The sequence below is a fragment of the Saccostrea cucullata genome, unplaced genomic scaffold (assembly GCF_032062105.1).
Source record: "Saccostrea cucullata isolate Sc308-1 unplaced genomic scaffold, CSIRO_AGI_Scuc_v1 ctg969, whole genome shotgun sequence".
Classification (NCBI taxonomy): domain Eukaryota; kingdom Metazoa; phylum Mollusca; class Bivalvia; order Ostreida; family Ostreidae; genus Saccostrea; species Saccostrea cuccullata.
In genome coordinates this window covers 445,978-461,583 of record NW_026932596.1, presented here as the reverse complement: position 1 = coordinate 461,583, position 15,606 = coordinate 445,978, and the positions used below count along the sequence as shown (strand labels likewise).

The 15,606-nt window shown below is 31.9% G+C and overlaps 2 protein-coding genes and 1 long non-coding RNA gene across 4 annotated transcripts; all 3 read left to right on the top strand.

Annotated features, from left to right (window-relative positions):
- The first annotated feature begins 278 nt into the window (after positions 1-278).
- LOC134235546 (uncharacterized) lies at positions 279-3,808 on the top strand. Of its 2 annotated transcripts, none has more exons than XR_009985426.1 (4): positions 279-387; positions 677-784; positions 1,247-1,407; positions 1,852-1,932. It is a non-coding gene; the product is annotated as an uncharacterized LOC134235546 (long non-coding RNA). The 2 variants fall into 2 exon arrangements; XR_009985425.1 differs by lacking the exon at positions 1,852-1,932 and adding an exon at positions 3,772-3,808 and having other exon boundaries at positions 283-387; positions 1,247-1,318.
- Positions 3,809-8,197: 4,389 nt separating this feature from the next.
- On the top strand, positions 8,198-13,530 carry LOC134235559 (multiple epidermal growth factor-like domains protein 6). The gene is made up of 8 exons (XM_062717696.1): positions 8,198-8,272; positions 8,700-8,924; positions 11,150-11,389; positions 11,907-12,044; positions 12,138-12,278; positions 12,501-12,641; positions 12,779-12,919; positions 13,502-13,530. The coding sequence occupies exons 1-8, from the start codon at positions 8,212-8,214 to the stop codon at positions 13,528-13,530; spliced, it is 1,116 nt and encodes a 371-aa protein (XP_062573680.1). The 5' UTR covers positions 8,198-8,211.
- A 472-nt stretch (positions 13,531-14,002) lies between these two features.
- LOC134235540 (uncharacterized) lies at positions 14,003-15,203 on the top strand. The gene is made up of 2 exons (XM_062717685.1): positions 14,003-14,173; positions 14,950-15,203. Exons 1-2 carry the CDS (start codon positions 14,043-14,045, stop codon positions 15,155-15,157), a joined length of 339 nt encoding a protein of 112 aa, XP_062573669.1. The 5' UTR covers positions 14,003-14,042; the 3' UTR covers positions 15,158-15,203.
- The last annotated feature ends 403 nt before the right edge of the window (positions 15,204-15,606 follow it).

Sequence of the window (15,606 nt, the reverse complement as noted above, 5' to 3'; positions counted from 1 at the left end):
AAAGGGAGTAAATGATTCATCTAGATAATTATCAAATATACAGTGGGTACCGTCCGTATAAAACTTATAAAATATACCTTCCGGAATTTTCCAGCCTCCATTTATGTATTACATGTACGTTACCAGTGACGTCACTGAAAAGAGAAGTCTGATGTCTGCAAGTTCTAGGGCCTAGCTACAGGTGCGGAATGCATAAAATCAACAATTATTTAATTACTTTATGACTGTGTGTTGCATGTAAACTAAGGGGGGTGTTTTTTCAGTGTATTACATAATGGAGACTTGGGGTACCAAAAACAGAAAATATTGACCATGTTGAGGCAGTTAGCTGTCTTGGTCAGCACCCAGGTGTATCCATCAACACGGGCACGTTACATCAAAATGCAGGTGAAGTTTTAAAATACTGTTATAACAATTAAGTATTTATTTAAAATGTTTTTTAACCTAACAAATAAGATGCAAAAAAAAAAGAAACAACAACTATTTGATGTAAAGTTCCACTCACTGAATTTATTTCTTTTTACAGTATTTAAAACATCACATTAGATGGTAAAGGAAATTATTATCTTTGAGTGCAATAATGGTGTAACAGTTTTGTTTTTACATATCTGCCCTTTTAATCCTTATGAATATATATAAACTGTGTTTGAGATTGAGAATTTTTATGTGATTTTAGATATGCATTCCAGAATGGTGACTGAAGCTCATCTTTGTAAACACCTAAATGCCTAGAATGGACTCCAAAACAGATTCTTAAAGTTTAACCAGTATAATCTTGAATATGGTAATACTTTTAATTATAAAGAAATAAGATTTTCTGATCATATTGCTTTTAGACTTCCAAATACTACATGTAACTTGAAGCTTTTCATGTAAAATTTGAAATGCAATCGAGTTTGACAAATTTCCCACTACTAAGAGTTATCTCCCTTGTCGGCGTAACTCTCATTTTTCCCACTTTGTCCAAAAGTAAGTTACCTGTTATTATTTTCAATCTTCAAACGTTATTGGACAATTTAGATCTGTACCTGTATTGCCGAAGTTAGGGGCAACATGAAAATCTTAATGTCAGAACGATATTCATTACAGATTTTATTTTTAAGATACTGACCAATAAATTTGGTAAGGTTACAGAGGGAAAACAGGGCCTTACGCTGGATTGACCCCGCAAAGGGGAATAACTTTTGTAAAATTTAATGTGAAAGTTGTCTATTTTTTTTTAACATATATTTTTTTTAACCTCAAGGACAAAAAGTATACACTTGGAACACACACAAAAACAGATGAGTCCATGCCAAGCTAAAGATTAATGCAGAAGGTAAGTTCAATTTTTCATTTCGTAACTCTTCTGGTTTTATCCAGATCGGACCTTACATATAATTAAGTCAGCTTCAGTATATAATAGAAGTAGTGATGGGAATCGGTAAAATTTTCATAATCGATGATTGGATTACTCTATAAAGTAACTATTTATCAATTATAATCGGACATGAAAAAAGTATATCAATTTAAACTAGTAAATGGTAAGAATGGGTAAAGTACGACTTTCTGTGGTGATCCAACTGGTCCTTTGTTCATTTTATAGAACTAAAAGTACGTCCATGCCCAGAAACATGCTTTGTTATCTGGGTAGAAATACAAGAGTTTGTTTATCTGAACCATTATGTTACACAAATAAGTCAAAAGCAATGTTGTAGATGGAAAATTAGGGTTAAAAATTATTATGCTAGTAAAATAAAAATAATAAACTGATTAATCAGAATTTTAAAAATGCAATAGATTGCTTGGATTATGTCAGCAATCGACTGATTTTCGATTATAATCGATGATTGGAACACCACTAAATAGAAGGATATGGAGATAACGAACAGTAATCAATCTCAAAGTCCATAAAACAATACAAAATAAGAGCAGAGCAAACACGGACCCCCGAAACATCAGAGGTGGGATCAGGTGCCATAATAAAACACCTATTTACTTACTATTCAGAAAATAGCTTGTTTATCATCTCCCTCAACAGCAAACTATTTCCATCGGCTGCAACTTGGGGAATAGTTGCTGTCTTGGGGGACGATAAACTAGCTATTGTCCTCATAGCCAGTAAATAGGTGTACATGTATACTGTTTTAGCTCTTCTGAGCCAAAGGCTCAAAGAGCTAATGCTATGGCCATTTGTGCTGTGTGCAAAAATTTTTTGAATGTGGGCCATAACTCAAGATCCCCTTGGACGAACATTGTCAAATTTTCACAGAGCATCCTTGGCCCAAGGGCTACCATTTATACTAAAATTAGGGTTTGTACCCTTATACAAGGGGAGATAAACAGGAAGATAAAACCAAAAGAAGTCTATTTTGGCCTAGAATTGTTAAACTTTGTCAGTTGAGGCATCTTGGGTTTTTGGAGAATGTCGACCAAAAAGTAGGTCACCATGACCTACTTATGGTATTTTATAGCTCTGTTGAAATATCTTCAGTCCTAACTGGCTAAGAATCATGATGGAACTTTCTTGGTTGATGTATTTTGGGTCTTGTAAACATAGAGGCTTCAAATACTGGTGCTAGATTGTACAATTTATTAGAAGAGCGATTCAAGGCCCTTGGGTTTCCTGTTGACCATCGTCATACACTGTGCTCTGTCTGGTAAAATTTTAGCATTTACAGCCTCCTCCCCCCATCCCCACCCAAACTAAAGGGGGGGGGTTTAACCCATCAAAATTATTCAAAATTGTATTTTTTTAATTGGACATCAAGCAAACTATTAGCAAGATTTTAATAAGCATTGAGTCCTACTAAAATTATGAAATTCATATAGCCCCAGGGTAGGTGGATCAGATTTAAAGGCACAGCTTTATTAATTAATCATAAACTGAAAATGCATTGATTCATTGAAAATCTATAGAATGCTCCTAATTTGAAAGCAAAAAGACAGTTCATGACAATGAGGAATAAGTTTTATACCCCTGTAATCAAAGATTCTGGGGTACATTTATATAGCTTTTGCCCTGTCTGTCTGTCTGCAAAATCTTTTCACATTGGCCATATTATTTTAGTGGGTGAAAGTATGGCCTTCATATTTCACAGACCTGGGTATTCATTGTGACAATACTTTTGTATTGGTACAACAAATTAACCTTTAGAATTGAACTTGGATTGTGACTAACTTTTATGAAAGTTTCATAACTTGAATCTTGGCCTTAACTTTTGAACAGTTGGTGCAAGGGCTTTCATACTTCACTTGTATATTTACTGTGACAAGACCTTTCAATGGGTATACATTAATTAAAATATTTGACCTTGAACTTCTAGTTTAACGCACTGTTAAAAAATTTAACTTTGATCATAACTTTTGAGCTGATAGTAGTAGGGCTTTCATATTTCACAGATTTATTCTTTGTGACAAGTCCTTCCTTGGATGTCAAACAATTTGACCTTTGACCTTGACTTTGGAGTTTGACTTGCACTTGGGAAACTTTAACCATAAGCTGGCATATGGGGTATTAGTATGTACAAACACATCTTTTTTTCCGAGTTCAAATCAATGCTATGTAATGAATTTTAGATAAGAAAATTACAAGGAAATATTTGAGGATATAGTGAAAAAAATAGTTTAAAAGATCATGGTTATGAATACTAAAAAATTAAATATTTAGTATTTATATTTAAGTTCTACAGAGAATCAACCAGGATTAATATCAGGATAATAATAATGTTCAGGGGAAAAAATGGGTTTTTCCCTTATTCCATGCATTTAATATTTTCTTTTTCTTTACAGGTAAAAGAGAACTGGAGAAAAATGAATTGATGTTAACATACTCTACATGAAATTTGGCTTAAATCTAAATATGTCTTTTGTTGTGATTGCTTCAAGAGCAATTAAGGATCAGGAAATTTAAAGTGAAGGATAACCAGAAAGTGGATCATTCAACAGATGAAAAGAAAATAAGCCTTTGAGGGAAATTATGTCAAATGCATAAATTGAATATTTCAATTGCACGTAATTTTTGTTTCACCAACGTTTACAATATGTGAAAAAAATGTTCAAAACATGTGTTTAACCATGGTTTGACACATTTTTGTATGGTATTCATACATTTACTATATGAGCAGTGCAAATAATAAACCCATTAAACATGTTATCAGAAACATATGTTACACACATGTTGCACATACGTTATTCATATGTGAAACGTATGAATAACGTACGTGTGCAATATGTGTGTAACGTATGGTGGGCAATACGTACGTTTAACATACGTGACACGCATGATATTCACACGTGTGAAAACGTACGTATAACGTACATGGTGCTTTTTTCATGGAAAACGTATGTGAAGTCACGTACGTGTCACATACGTTAAACATACGTGAAACGTACGTGGCACAATTAGCTGTGTAACATCACCGGATGTTAAAAATTTATACATCTTCCTGTTTATTCAAATATAGTGTAGACGGAGATAGAAGTTCCTTCTATTGTATATTTTAGGTAATATCATTACATTGAATAAAGCTGAACTCCATATTCCACAGATGAAACGTCTACATATATTTATTTCAAAGATCGTAAAAAGGGGGAGTTGTAATGGCGTCTTAATAGTACATTCGAGGTCGTTTTTCCGCTAGTCGGAAATGCCCGAGAAAATGCGATTGAGCTCGATTGATATCATTCGTTAAAGTTTTAAGTAATGGCAATGTCACCATTTCAGTTAATACGATGAAATATTGGAAAAACAAATAAATATTCAAGCTCAAATCAAAGTAAACAATTCTTACTTGGAGCAGTGCAATTATGGACCTCTAGACACACCAGATATAGGATCAGCTCAATGGAGAAGTAAGCATTCCCTACAGGCCGGTCACATCTGTCGTGTTCTCTCTGTCAATTGTGTTAAAAATGGGTAAATCCGTAGAGAATTCAGTTTGTGAATAATTGTGAATGATAATAGCTTAAACAGTAAGTACATGTATGTATAACTTCAGACAGCATTTGACTTAATAATGTGTATTTTCTGACACTTCATATTATTAAATATTTTTGTTCAACTTGTTTGTAAGTAGATTGTCTCATAAGAGACATTGCTTAGTATGTATAGCAAGATCTTGCATATCGAATGAACTATGAAATGCAGGAAGCCTAAGAAAGATAATATTTTGATTGAGTTGATTTATAAAATATTTCATTTCTAAATCACATTTAAGACAAACTGTTTAAAACAATGATTTTGGTACGTTTGCGTATGCATGATGTCGCAGCCTTATTAATTTGTCACTCCTTGGTGATAACAACACGGCTGCTGGGTTTGATAGATACATGTATGTCTATTACATGTATGCCTCCACTGTTTTTCACTATATAAGAATAAATCAATACATTTTGCTGATTTCCTGAAAATCAGCGAAAATATACTAAGTCCATGCAAAAATGATTTGGCAGTCTGGTGAACAAATACACAAATGTTCGGAATCCTTTTAATCATACGAAAAGTTCCAATGAGTTCCAAATAAACTCATGAATATTCATAACGTATAATTCATACGAGAAATGTTATGCCACTCGTATTGTGACGTCAACATGGTAAACTGATGTGCACTAAGAGCGAAACAGATCACATAACTTTGTAAGCTCGGCTAACTGTAATGTTACCTTTAATTTTACAAAGTAGCTAAGATAATGACCTAATGATATATAAGGAATGATTACTTTTTTTACGATTTCATGATGTAATCAATCGATAGGCCTCCGTGATAACTTGCATAAAAAGCCAATCGATTGATAATCTTCAGGAAATCGAAAAATAAGAGAGTCATTCCTTATATTTACATGCTCTTGATTCCGCCAATCCACTTGCTTCAAGCCCTGCTTTTGTCTAGCTATTTGTCCCGCCGGGCACGTGATTTTTTTTACCGCGACTATTGATGAACCAGTACATTGTAACAGGGATAATTTTTTTAAAACATCAATACAATACAACAAAATTATAAAAGTCATTAAAGAAATTCAATTTTATTATAAAATATTTAGGTATCCAATGTCTTTGTCCGAGAGAAAATAGTTAATATACCTATATTCTCAAACATATAATTATTTTATAATACTTTAACTTTTCCTCCTATATTATCTTTAAGAAGACAATTAAACAGGTCGAGATCACTACCTTATATGGAAGGCAATTTTAACACGTGATGATGTCTTCGTCACAACCGTTCTCCAATCAAGTGAATGTTTACGATTCAATGGCGACATGTGGTTTTCGTCGGTTTACTGCACAATATTTTACTCGTCACCGGAAAAACTGTAGAGCTTCTTTATCTCTTTATAAGACTGAAATTGAAAGATTATATTCTTAAAGACATTGCTCCATGCTCACATTTAATATTGGAGTTACTTAAGATGATTCATAGTTGCTTCGAATACCGTACAAACGCTTTGACGTTTGCATGTACATAAACACTTTCTGTAATATGTAATTAATGTTGAGGGGTTAGATAATAATTGCACACATTCTCCTGCTGTTTAAAAACAAGGACCTATCTACTACCTGCTACATGTATAACTAAGTACACATATATCACTGAAAAAAATTCAATGTTGTATCGACACGATAGCACCTACGTCTCTTTAGACAAGGGTTACACCGATGTGTTGTAAATTGATATAAGGCTTCATAAAGCAAATTTTGTAAATATGAGCATAAAAATGAAAGATTATACATCATTTTAAATATTTCTTTCACAACTCTCAAAAAAGAATTGAAAAGAAGTTTCCAAGGAACAATTCAAGTTGCCCTTTACATTCAACACAGCTGGGTACTTGTAGTAGCCCACAATGCATTGTGGTTCATTCAGTAGTAGGTAAGATAAACAGATTGCTAATTTACATGTAACTTTATGCTGACGTCAGAAAATCTAGTGGCCTCGACCTGTTAAATTGGTATTTAATTCATTTCAAGCAACGGTGGTAAAAGTTCTTATCAAAGAGACAGTTATATTCCCACATTATAAAATGTATGGAGAAGGAAAAGAATTCTGTATAATCCTTGGCTAGGATGGAGTGAGATTGTTAAGAAATTTGGTGCCAAGCATGTGCACCTGATACTAAACTGGTAAAACCACTCGCACACCTCTCACTGTAAAATATCCAACACTCAAAAGCCTCCAAACCATTCTGACACAAACACCTTTGACCTTTCACACTACAAATCAACCAATGAGCATTCACCACCATATATATGAATGAGAGACTTTATGAATGAACACATGTCGATATTGCAGAAAACGGCAATTCATATATATATATATATATATATATATATATATATATATATATATATATATATATATATATATATATATATATATATATATATATATATGGGTGAAAATGATGATGAAAGTAATGAAATGATGATTAGTAGATTAAGTCAACAAATAATTCAAATATATAATTATAAAGTATTTATTATAGTTATAATTTATTCACCGTTTGACATTGATTTGCGGAACTACATGTATTAGTTTAATGACACATGCATCAAACGACTATTAAAGAGTGATTGTATATGAGTGAACTATATGAAGGTGATTGACATTTTAAAATTGGAGCTTTTACGATCCCTTAATTCGAGCGTTTAGAGGCAGACCCTGATTCGATTCTCGTTCGCGGCGCCGCATCATACCTAAGACGTAAACATGGGTACTGACTGTTCCTTCCCTAAACGCTCGGCTTAGAAATGAAAGTCACGGGTCTTTCGGAAATGATCTTAAAAACGTAGGTCCCGTGTCGCGGTAGGTCTTGGTACGATCCCTCACTGCTCAATAGCCCAAAATGCCGATAATAGGTACACATTTGAAGTCCTCCAACTGCAAACGGTGACGTCTCCACATGAGTGAAAAATTCTCGATAAGGACGTTAAACAATATACAATCAATAAATCAATCGAGCATTTATTTTTATTGTTAAAAAATAATCATACAGCCTGAAGTTAACATTTTGTGAATCTCTATAGATAACGTATTTCAGATGACATTTGAACTCGTATTTAACATAGCAAGGGCGGAAAAATTAAAAGTAGGACGGAATAAGTACTTTAAAAAAAATATCCACACTTATACTGTGAGGAAGTTATATAGACATACTGAATTGCAACAACGACCACAATCTACGTATGTATTTGCAATGATTTCCTGGTAGTTATCATCGGTTTGTTATATCATGGATACTATTTATTTAATTTTAGTATCATTTATAGGGATACAGAAATTAGAAGGATTTGGTAGGTATAACATTTAGTGTGATCGTTTTTAAGACCTTTTATACGATATTGATATTATTATTTTTTTTTGGGGGGGGGGGGGCTGAGGGTTCCTTTGATTCGATATAACTTTGTTATTTTTATTTCATCTCTGCTTAATATAAACTATCAAACTTATCAATAATGACTAATTTTCAAATTCATTAAATATGAATTTGTCATATGATCGCTGAATGTTCTCTTCCGTTCGTTTTGATGTATTCACTAAATAAAATTGTCAAATTCTGTTTCTTACTGTTAAATTTTTACAGTGCATGTATACAAGTCATGTACATACATATATATATTTACTATATTAAAACACTAAGTATTAAATATTATAATACAATATTGAAATAAAGATTCTTTTTAAAACTTTAGACTTCGTAATTTTTTTTCTTTTTTGAAGATGAATTATCAAGAGGTAAAACTGCAACACAGTCCCGAATCTACCCTTGTTATCGAGTTACTTGTGGCCCAGACAAAGCTGTGGACGGTGATAGAAAAACATGCATGAGGTCAGACTATATTGGTCCATTATTTCCAGATAAAACAACATGGTGGACGGTAGATCTTGGAGGAAATCACAGCATTTACAGCATCAGTATAGATTTCAAGGACTACAAAGACTATGGTGATTTTAGTATAATTTGATTTTACAAGCAAAAATTAATATGTTTTCTTATTTTTTCAAAATAGGTTTAAAAGTATATTTTTCTTATGCTTATAAAAGAAATACACATATAATTATCTTGAACAGTTAACGGTCACTGAATGTTGCAGGGTTGGCTATCATTTCAAATCATCTTTCTTTCAGACATAATTTATGGGAAGCACAATATAAATGTTATACTAATGACAAACATATGCTTGGATGTTTTTGAAATTTAGTGAGTTAAGTCAAAGCAAATCTGCCCCAAACCAATTTACACACCACATGCTGCATGGAAAGCACATTTCTTTTCTAAAATTATTCCAGAAAAAAAACGAGTGTTACCAAATATTTGTTAACGGTGCACTTCTATTTTACACAAAATAGCAAAAAAGGAAAATAAGTAAGGCAAGATCTTAACATACGAGAGTTGTTGGACGATGCAAGCCTTCGTTATACCACTTTCGAGAAACTCAAACTAAGCACAATTTCATGTGTACAAACAAATGTTTTGTTGGTGTGTGCAGTTTCATTCCATTCGATGAAATAGAAATCAATTTCCTTCATTTTACAATCAATCCGTCTTCTGACCACGGAGTGCACTTGATAGCAAGGTAACGTCAAAAACATACCGTCAAGAATTTCGTCAAAATACTACCCCTATACATTTTACACTATACAGTTCAATAATCACAAACTAAAATCCGTTTTCTGGAGCTTGTTTTCTTCTACTAACAATTGTTCTCGTTTTATAATTTCGCTTGTCAACGTTTTAATTTATTTTACCACATCAATGTGTTTTCACAAGATCAGCAACTCTGAAGCGCCTATGCCTTTCCATAACGTTCCAACTCCATAAAGTTAGTGTTAAGGGACTCCAATCCTCAGCCAGGAAGGTTAACTCATTAATTTATAATCTAATTCAAAAAATCTCAAAACGAAGCTTGAAAATTAAATCTTTTCATGCAACAATTTTCATTATATACCTCTCAGTCTGCTTCAAGGTTCTTTGAAGTTCTGAGTAAGGTCTAATTAGAAGTCGAAATTAATACCCCGTAAATGATTTTAAAATTATACATATATCAAGAAAATGATGTTCATTTTTATCTAACCAAGTATACCAATTTTTATTAACAGAGGAAATTAGAGGTGATTTATGGAGCTTAGCAATGACAAGAGAATCTTTATACACTTTGCACTGTAAAATGATCGATGTTAATAAAAGAAATTAAACAATTGTTATTTATATTAAAATTGTTGAATTTCTTCAAAAGCCTGGATACCTATGAATTTTATTTTTAAAATGTGTTAATTGATCAAATTTGAATTGGAAAATGCATAGCAGGTGTTTTTATTTGCAATTCCTGAAAATATATTTGAAATTTACTAATTTTCTCTATATAAAATGATTCTCTTAAAAGGTGAAGTTTGAAGAACTATTCTGGGTAAAATCACGTTACTTTGAAAATTCAGAGTCATTTTTGTGAGCATTTTCAATTAGCCAATGCTTGATTTTCAGAACCTGAGGATCGGAGTACCTTAAGATTTTACCAGATAAGGCGTTTCTTCACAGACTGTCCTCGTTCGATACAGAGTCTCTGTCTCTGAAATACAGCCTGTATACTATTGATAAACACATGTTCGACCTACTTCTGACATATTATTTTTATTCCTTTAACTCATGAAAGTTTATTCAGGATTTTTCCCGAATATAACACAAGATCGCATCGTTTTCTGTTGCTTCGTGACGTTCTACGTACAGCGTCTTCATTTTTGTCTCTTTCAATGAGGACTACTTATCTTCTCAAATTAAGTACTCTTCAACGAAGCAAATTATTATGCTATAAATTAGAATATGAATCAATGTAATAGTTCTCAGTTTAAAAGACTGGAATTTTTTCCCCGTTTTGCTTTATTTTACAGAGAATATGAATACAGACATTATCATGTTTATTTAGTGTGTTGTTTGTGAATTACTAACTTTTGACCTGCTCAGCGATCCTATTTTTACAGCTTTAAATTCTAGATAGCTTTGAAGTAAATCATGATAATTTCAAAGTTTTAAATACTTATCGTTTGAATTTATTATAAAAAATATTTGTAAAAAAATTAAGTAGCACATGCCGTTCAATAAAGAAAAAGATATGACAGGAGTCCATGCACTTTTCGAACAACCCTCGTATAAATTGAATTTCTAATATTTTCAGAGGTGAGACAAAGAGGCCGTTTCGCCGGATTTTCTCTTTTTATATCAAACACTCCTTATAAAGAGGACGGCCATCTTTGTTATAAGAACACGCTCCCATTGCCTCCCTTGGAGTTTAATACAACTTGTATTGGATATGGCCGTTACGTCATCTATTATAATGAAAGACTGGACGGAGTCACTTACCCTAAAGATTACCAAAGCCTTGTCTTCACTGAGTTATGTGAAGTGAAAATTGAAGGTTTTTTTTCAAAGTTTTTTGATGATTTTTTCAGAACAGCAAGATGTCATATCTATTTTGGAGTATTCTAATATATAAAAAGCATTACGTTTTGTTGCTAGTCCCCCTTTCATGCACAACTCTCTTGCCAAAAATCTATCTAGGAAATACATTTGGCATGAAAAAATACTTGTGTTCGTTACATTATTTTGTGATCTTTAAATCTGGCAAAATTTAAAAGTTTACACGGTAACTGTTACGAAAGGGTACTAGCTTAATCCATGCAGGATACGTGCATATAAAAAACACTAGTGAAGATTTTCAGGATATATTTATCTCCATAATTGAGGAATTACAAGACTAGTAAAAACCAAAAATAGCATTGTGTTGTATGTGTTTTCCTGATACTCCCGTTAATTCATTAATTTAATTTTTGTGATACGAATTTCATTTTATGCTCTACAAGTGAAAGAATTAATTTCGAAATGTCCGATTTTCATGGGAAAAATTGTATGCGTTTACGTTCCATTTTGTTTAGGTTGTTCGAAATCAGGAGTTTATGGACGTAACTGTAGTTTATCTTGTCCAATCAATTGCCAAGAGCAGAGGTGTAACATTGTCAATGGGACATGTCTTGGTTGTGTGCCTGGATACATTGGGCAAATGTGCGAAACTGGTATAGAATTTGTATTGTATGCAGTATACATATTTTTGTATCAGTGTATTTTAACAAAACGGTAGATTATGATTTCAATTGATTATTTAACAGAATGTCCCTTTGGATGGTATGGTGACCTATGTAAAAGACAATGCACAGGACATTGCAATGGAAACATTTCTTGTAATCACGTGACCGGATATTGTGATGGAGGATGTGCAGCTGGATTGATGGGCAAGCAATGTGACCAACGTAATCATTATTAAAATAGACTTTAATAAACGACAAATGTTTTTAAGTAGTTTTTTTTTCTTGAATAGAAAATATCATGTTGGTTTTATATTATATTCAAGATCATCATGCTTTAAGTACATGTTCCATATACTTCTCAAATTAAATTTATTGAAATTAAGGAATTTTTTTTTTTTTTTCAAAAAAAAAAAATATGTAATTCAAATCTGTTATTCATCTTAGAGTGTAACATGGGAACGTACGGCTCAGGATGTTTACAGAACTGTACTGGCCACTGCCTAAACAATATCAGTTGTAACAGAGAAACAGGGATGTGTAATTCCGGTTGTGACGAAGGGTATACTGGAAATTTCTGTGAAAAGGGTACGAAAATTGGTACATTTTAAAATAAAAATCATAATATAATAATATGAAATGCTTTTCAAAACTTAAAGTTAAGTTTCAAGAAAATTACACACACACATAAATATTGGAATGCTATTTTTCCTATTCTTAATAAGAATGCCCTCCAGGACGCTTTGGACAGGATTGTCTACAGGAATGTAGTGGTAAATGTTGGAATAATAGTGGTTGTAATCATGTCGACGGTGAGTGTAAAGAGGGATGTGCTGCTGGATACGAAGGGAAGCTCTGTAACGATGGTGTGTACAACATTTTTTCTTATTTATCTTGAACGCAATTATAATTTTGTAAACACGAAGTAAAAATGCAAATTAACATTGTATGTCCAACAACTTGCACTAAAGCAAAAAATCTGAAATCCATGCAAATGAATTAAATTGTCATAGTCCGATAATTTTATGAATTTAACCTGAATGAAGTATGTTCTGAGGATTTAGAAAGAGCTGAAGCTATGATACGTTTCTTGACAGTTATCAGTTAATTAACTTAAAAGAATATGTTACTTATTGCTATTTTTTGTAGGGAAATTTTTACATTTTTGACAAGTTTGCAACAATATATTCATAGTCATTCTTCATCATTAATATAATTACTCGAGTTTTCCATTTCAGTTTGTTCAAATGGTTCTTTTGGTATTCATTGTAATAAAACCTGCTCAAGGCAGTGTATTGGTATGTGCAATCATGTAGATGGCAAATGTGACTGTTTTCCTGGATTCCAAGGAGCACCATACTGCACAAAAGGTTATTATAATATTTATTTTTGTAACAAACATTGACAGATATTAACTGATATTAATTATAGTACATTTTGTTTTGTAGAGGATGAATATCTCAGGATCTATAGATAACAATTTGTTGACTCTCAAATACGGATATTTCAGTAAAACATGCATTATTATAGTAACAAGTTAACATGGATCAATTTCAATATTATTCGTTTTTTCTCTACAAAATGTAACATAAAATATTCTCACTGAATATCAATATATCTTGTTAGGAAACAAAAAAATCATATTTTGAAATCAAATCTAAAATTCTTTCCTAGAACTTAAAATGTAAGGGGGATAAATGTTAGAAATAGAAAATTTATGAAAAATCTAATTACTGACATTTTAAATGATTTCAGAATGTTTCGATGGATTCTTCGGAATAAATTGTCAGCATAAATGCAGTGGCCACTGTCTTAACGGCGAATTTTGTAGAAAGTTTGATGGAGGTTGTCCCCATGGATGTCGGGATCAATATCGTGGGCTACTCTGTGATTATCAAGGTACGTGTCTGCCAAAAACGTTTATGTCCTATGAACATCCAATTATGGTAGAAAAAGAGATAATTACAATGTCAAAACAGGATGCGATAAATGCTTTCAAACAGTGGTTTTAATATAAAGTTTATTGTAGATGAAACCTCATGGAAGATAGGATGTTCAGTGTCTGTTGCACTTAATATGATATTTATATCATCAATTGTTGTTTATATCATAATTAAAAGGTAAAACCATTTTTGATTTACAAAATAAAAAAAAATTCAACGGTTTATCAAAATAACATAACAGCTATATTTTGTTAAAAAAAAGTTCTATCAACATTTTTTTTTACTACTTTCATATAATTGCAGTAATTGTTTTCGAACATTAAAAACAAAGGTCAAAGAGCTAGAGCCGCTTAGGGCCTTTTACGGCCCTGGGGATTTCTGAAAAATAAAAAATGCTCAGTTGAGGTTGAAAATGCAATACGTGTATTTATCAATTGGACTGTTGGTGACCATGTTTTTATTGAACATGACCTAAGTTTTCCTTTAGTCAATGCATTATGACGACATAAAATGTGTCATTCTCCAAATATCCTGTACATTTGCTTGAAAATGGCCTGAAATTGAAGTATTTTATTTATATTTTATATAGAGCACAACTTCTAATCCAAACTATTCAGTTACATAATGAAAGATCTTTTTCAGAAGATCAAAAAACATGTTTTGATTTTTAGATCATGGGCTCTGATCATATTTTAATTCTTTGCTGAAGGTAGTCAAATGCGCGTGTTTTTCTGCAAAATTCAATAACAATGCATTCTCTCAAAGCCTGTTTTCCAATACTTTGATTCTCATAGGAAATGATAGCACTAAATCTCGTCTTTTTTCTTATATACAAAATGGGAAAGATGGTGATAGTTTATTAATTGATATAAGGACAGGACCATTTTATGCATAAAGTGAACCTAGCTCTTTGTTAATAATCAATAATTTTTATTAATATATTTATTTTGCAGAAAAAAAGAAATCTTTATGTTCAAAAAGAATATTCATGACCCTGGAAAGAACTGCGAGGAAGCAAATGTAGGGTCTACAAATATGAACACAATTACAGATAAACCATTTTATGAGGAATTGGATGCTTTAGAGAAGAGTTCTGAATATCAGGAACTACAAGTGGAAAGCAAATCGGCTTATGAGAATTTAGCATTTGAAACTGCATAAAATATTTCTATCGTTTAAAATATTATTTTTTAATCCTACAGACTGAGTAAATGACCACATTTTATTCATCATATAATTTAGTTTCTAGTCTGCATATAGAGTATGTTTATTGAATTTGCAAAGTCTTTACTGTTGTCTTCATGTGTGTTTTACTTATGAAAATGGAGAGAGAAAAAGTAATATATACATTTGAAACCTTGTGAAAAAAATAAAAATGATGCTTAAAATTGATATGATACTAAAAAAATAACGAAAAATCACACACTATTTAAATATTATTTAAATATCATAAAACACCTATATTGATTGTTGAATATTTCACTTAAAAAAATGACTTTTTCATTTTCTTTACACAACTCTTTTAATGAGAAACCAGAAAAAAGGACAACAGCTACACAGTGCGGCGAAATCTAGATATTCCGCTTTTAATTATAAAAAAGTATGACCAT

Excerpts from the sequence above, each read along its gene's own strand:
- LOC134235540 (XM_062717685.1), top strand. The coding sequence starts at position 14,043 with ATGCTTTCAAACAGTGGTTTTAATATAAAGTTTATTGTAGATGAAACC. Across the intron at positions 14,174-14,949 it reads GTTTATATCATAATTAAAAG|AAAAAAAGAAATCTTTATGT; the intron begins GTAAAACCATTT and ends TTTATTTTGCAG.
- LOC134235559 (XM_062717696.1), top strand. The coding sequence starts at position 8,212 with ATGGATACTATTTATTTAATTTTAGTATCATTTATAGGGATACAGAAA. Across the intron at positions 8,273-8,699 it reads ACAGAAATTAGAAGGATTTG|ATGAATTATCAAGAGGTAAA; the intron begins GTAGGTATAACA and ends TCTTTTTTGAAG. Across the intron at positions 12,642-12,778 it reads TGGAAATTTCTGTGAAAAGG|AATGCCCTCCAGGACGCTTT; the intron begins GTACGAAAATTG and ends ATTCTTAATAAG.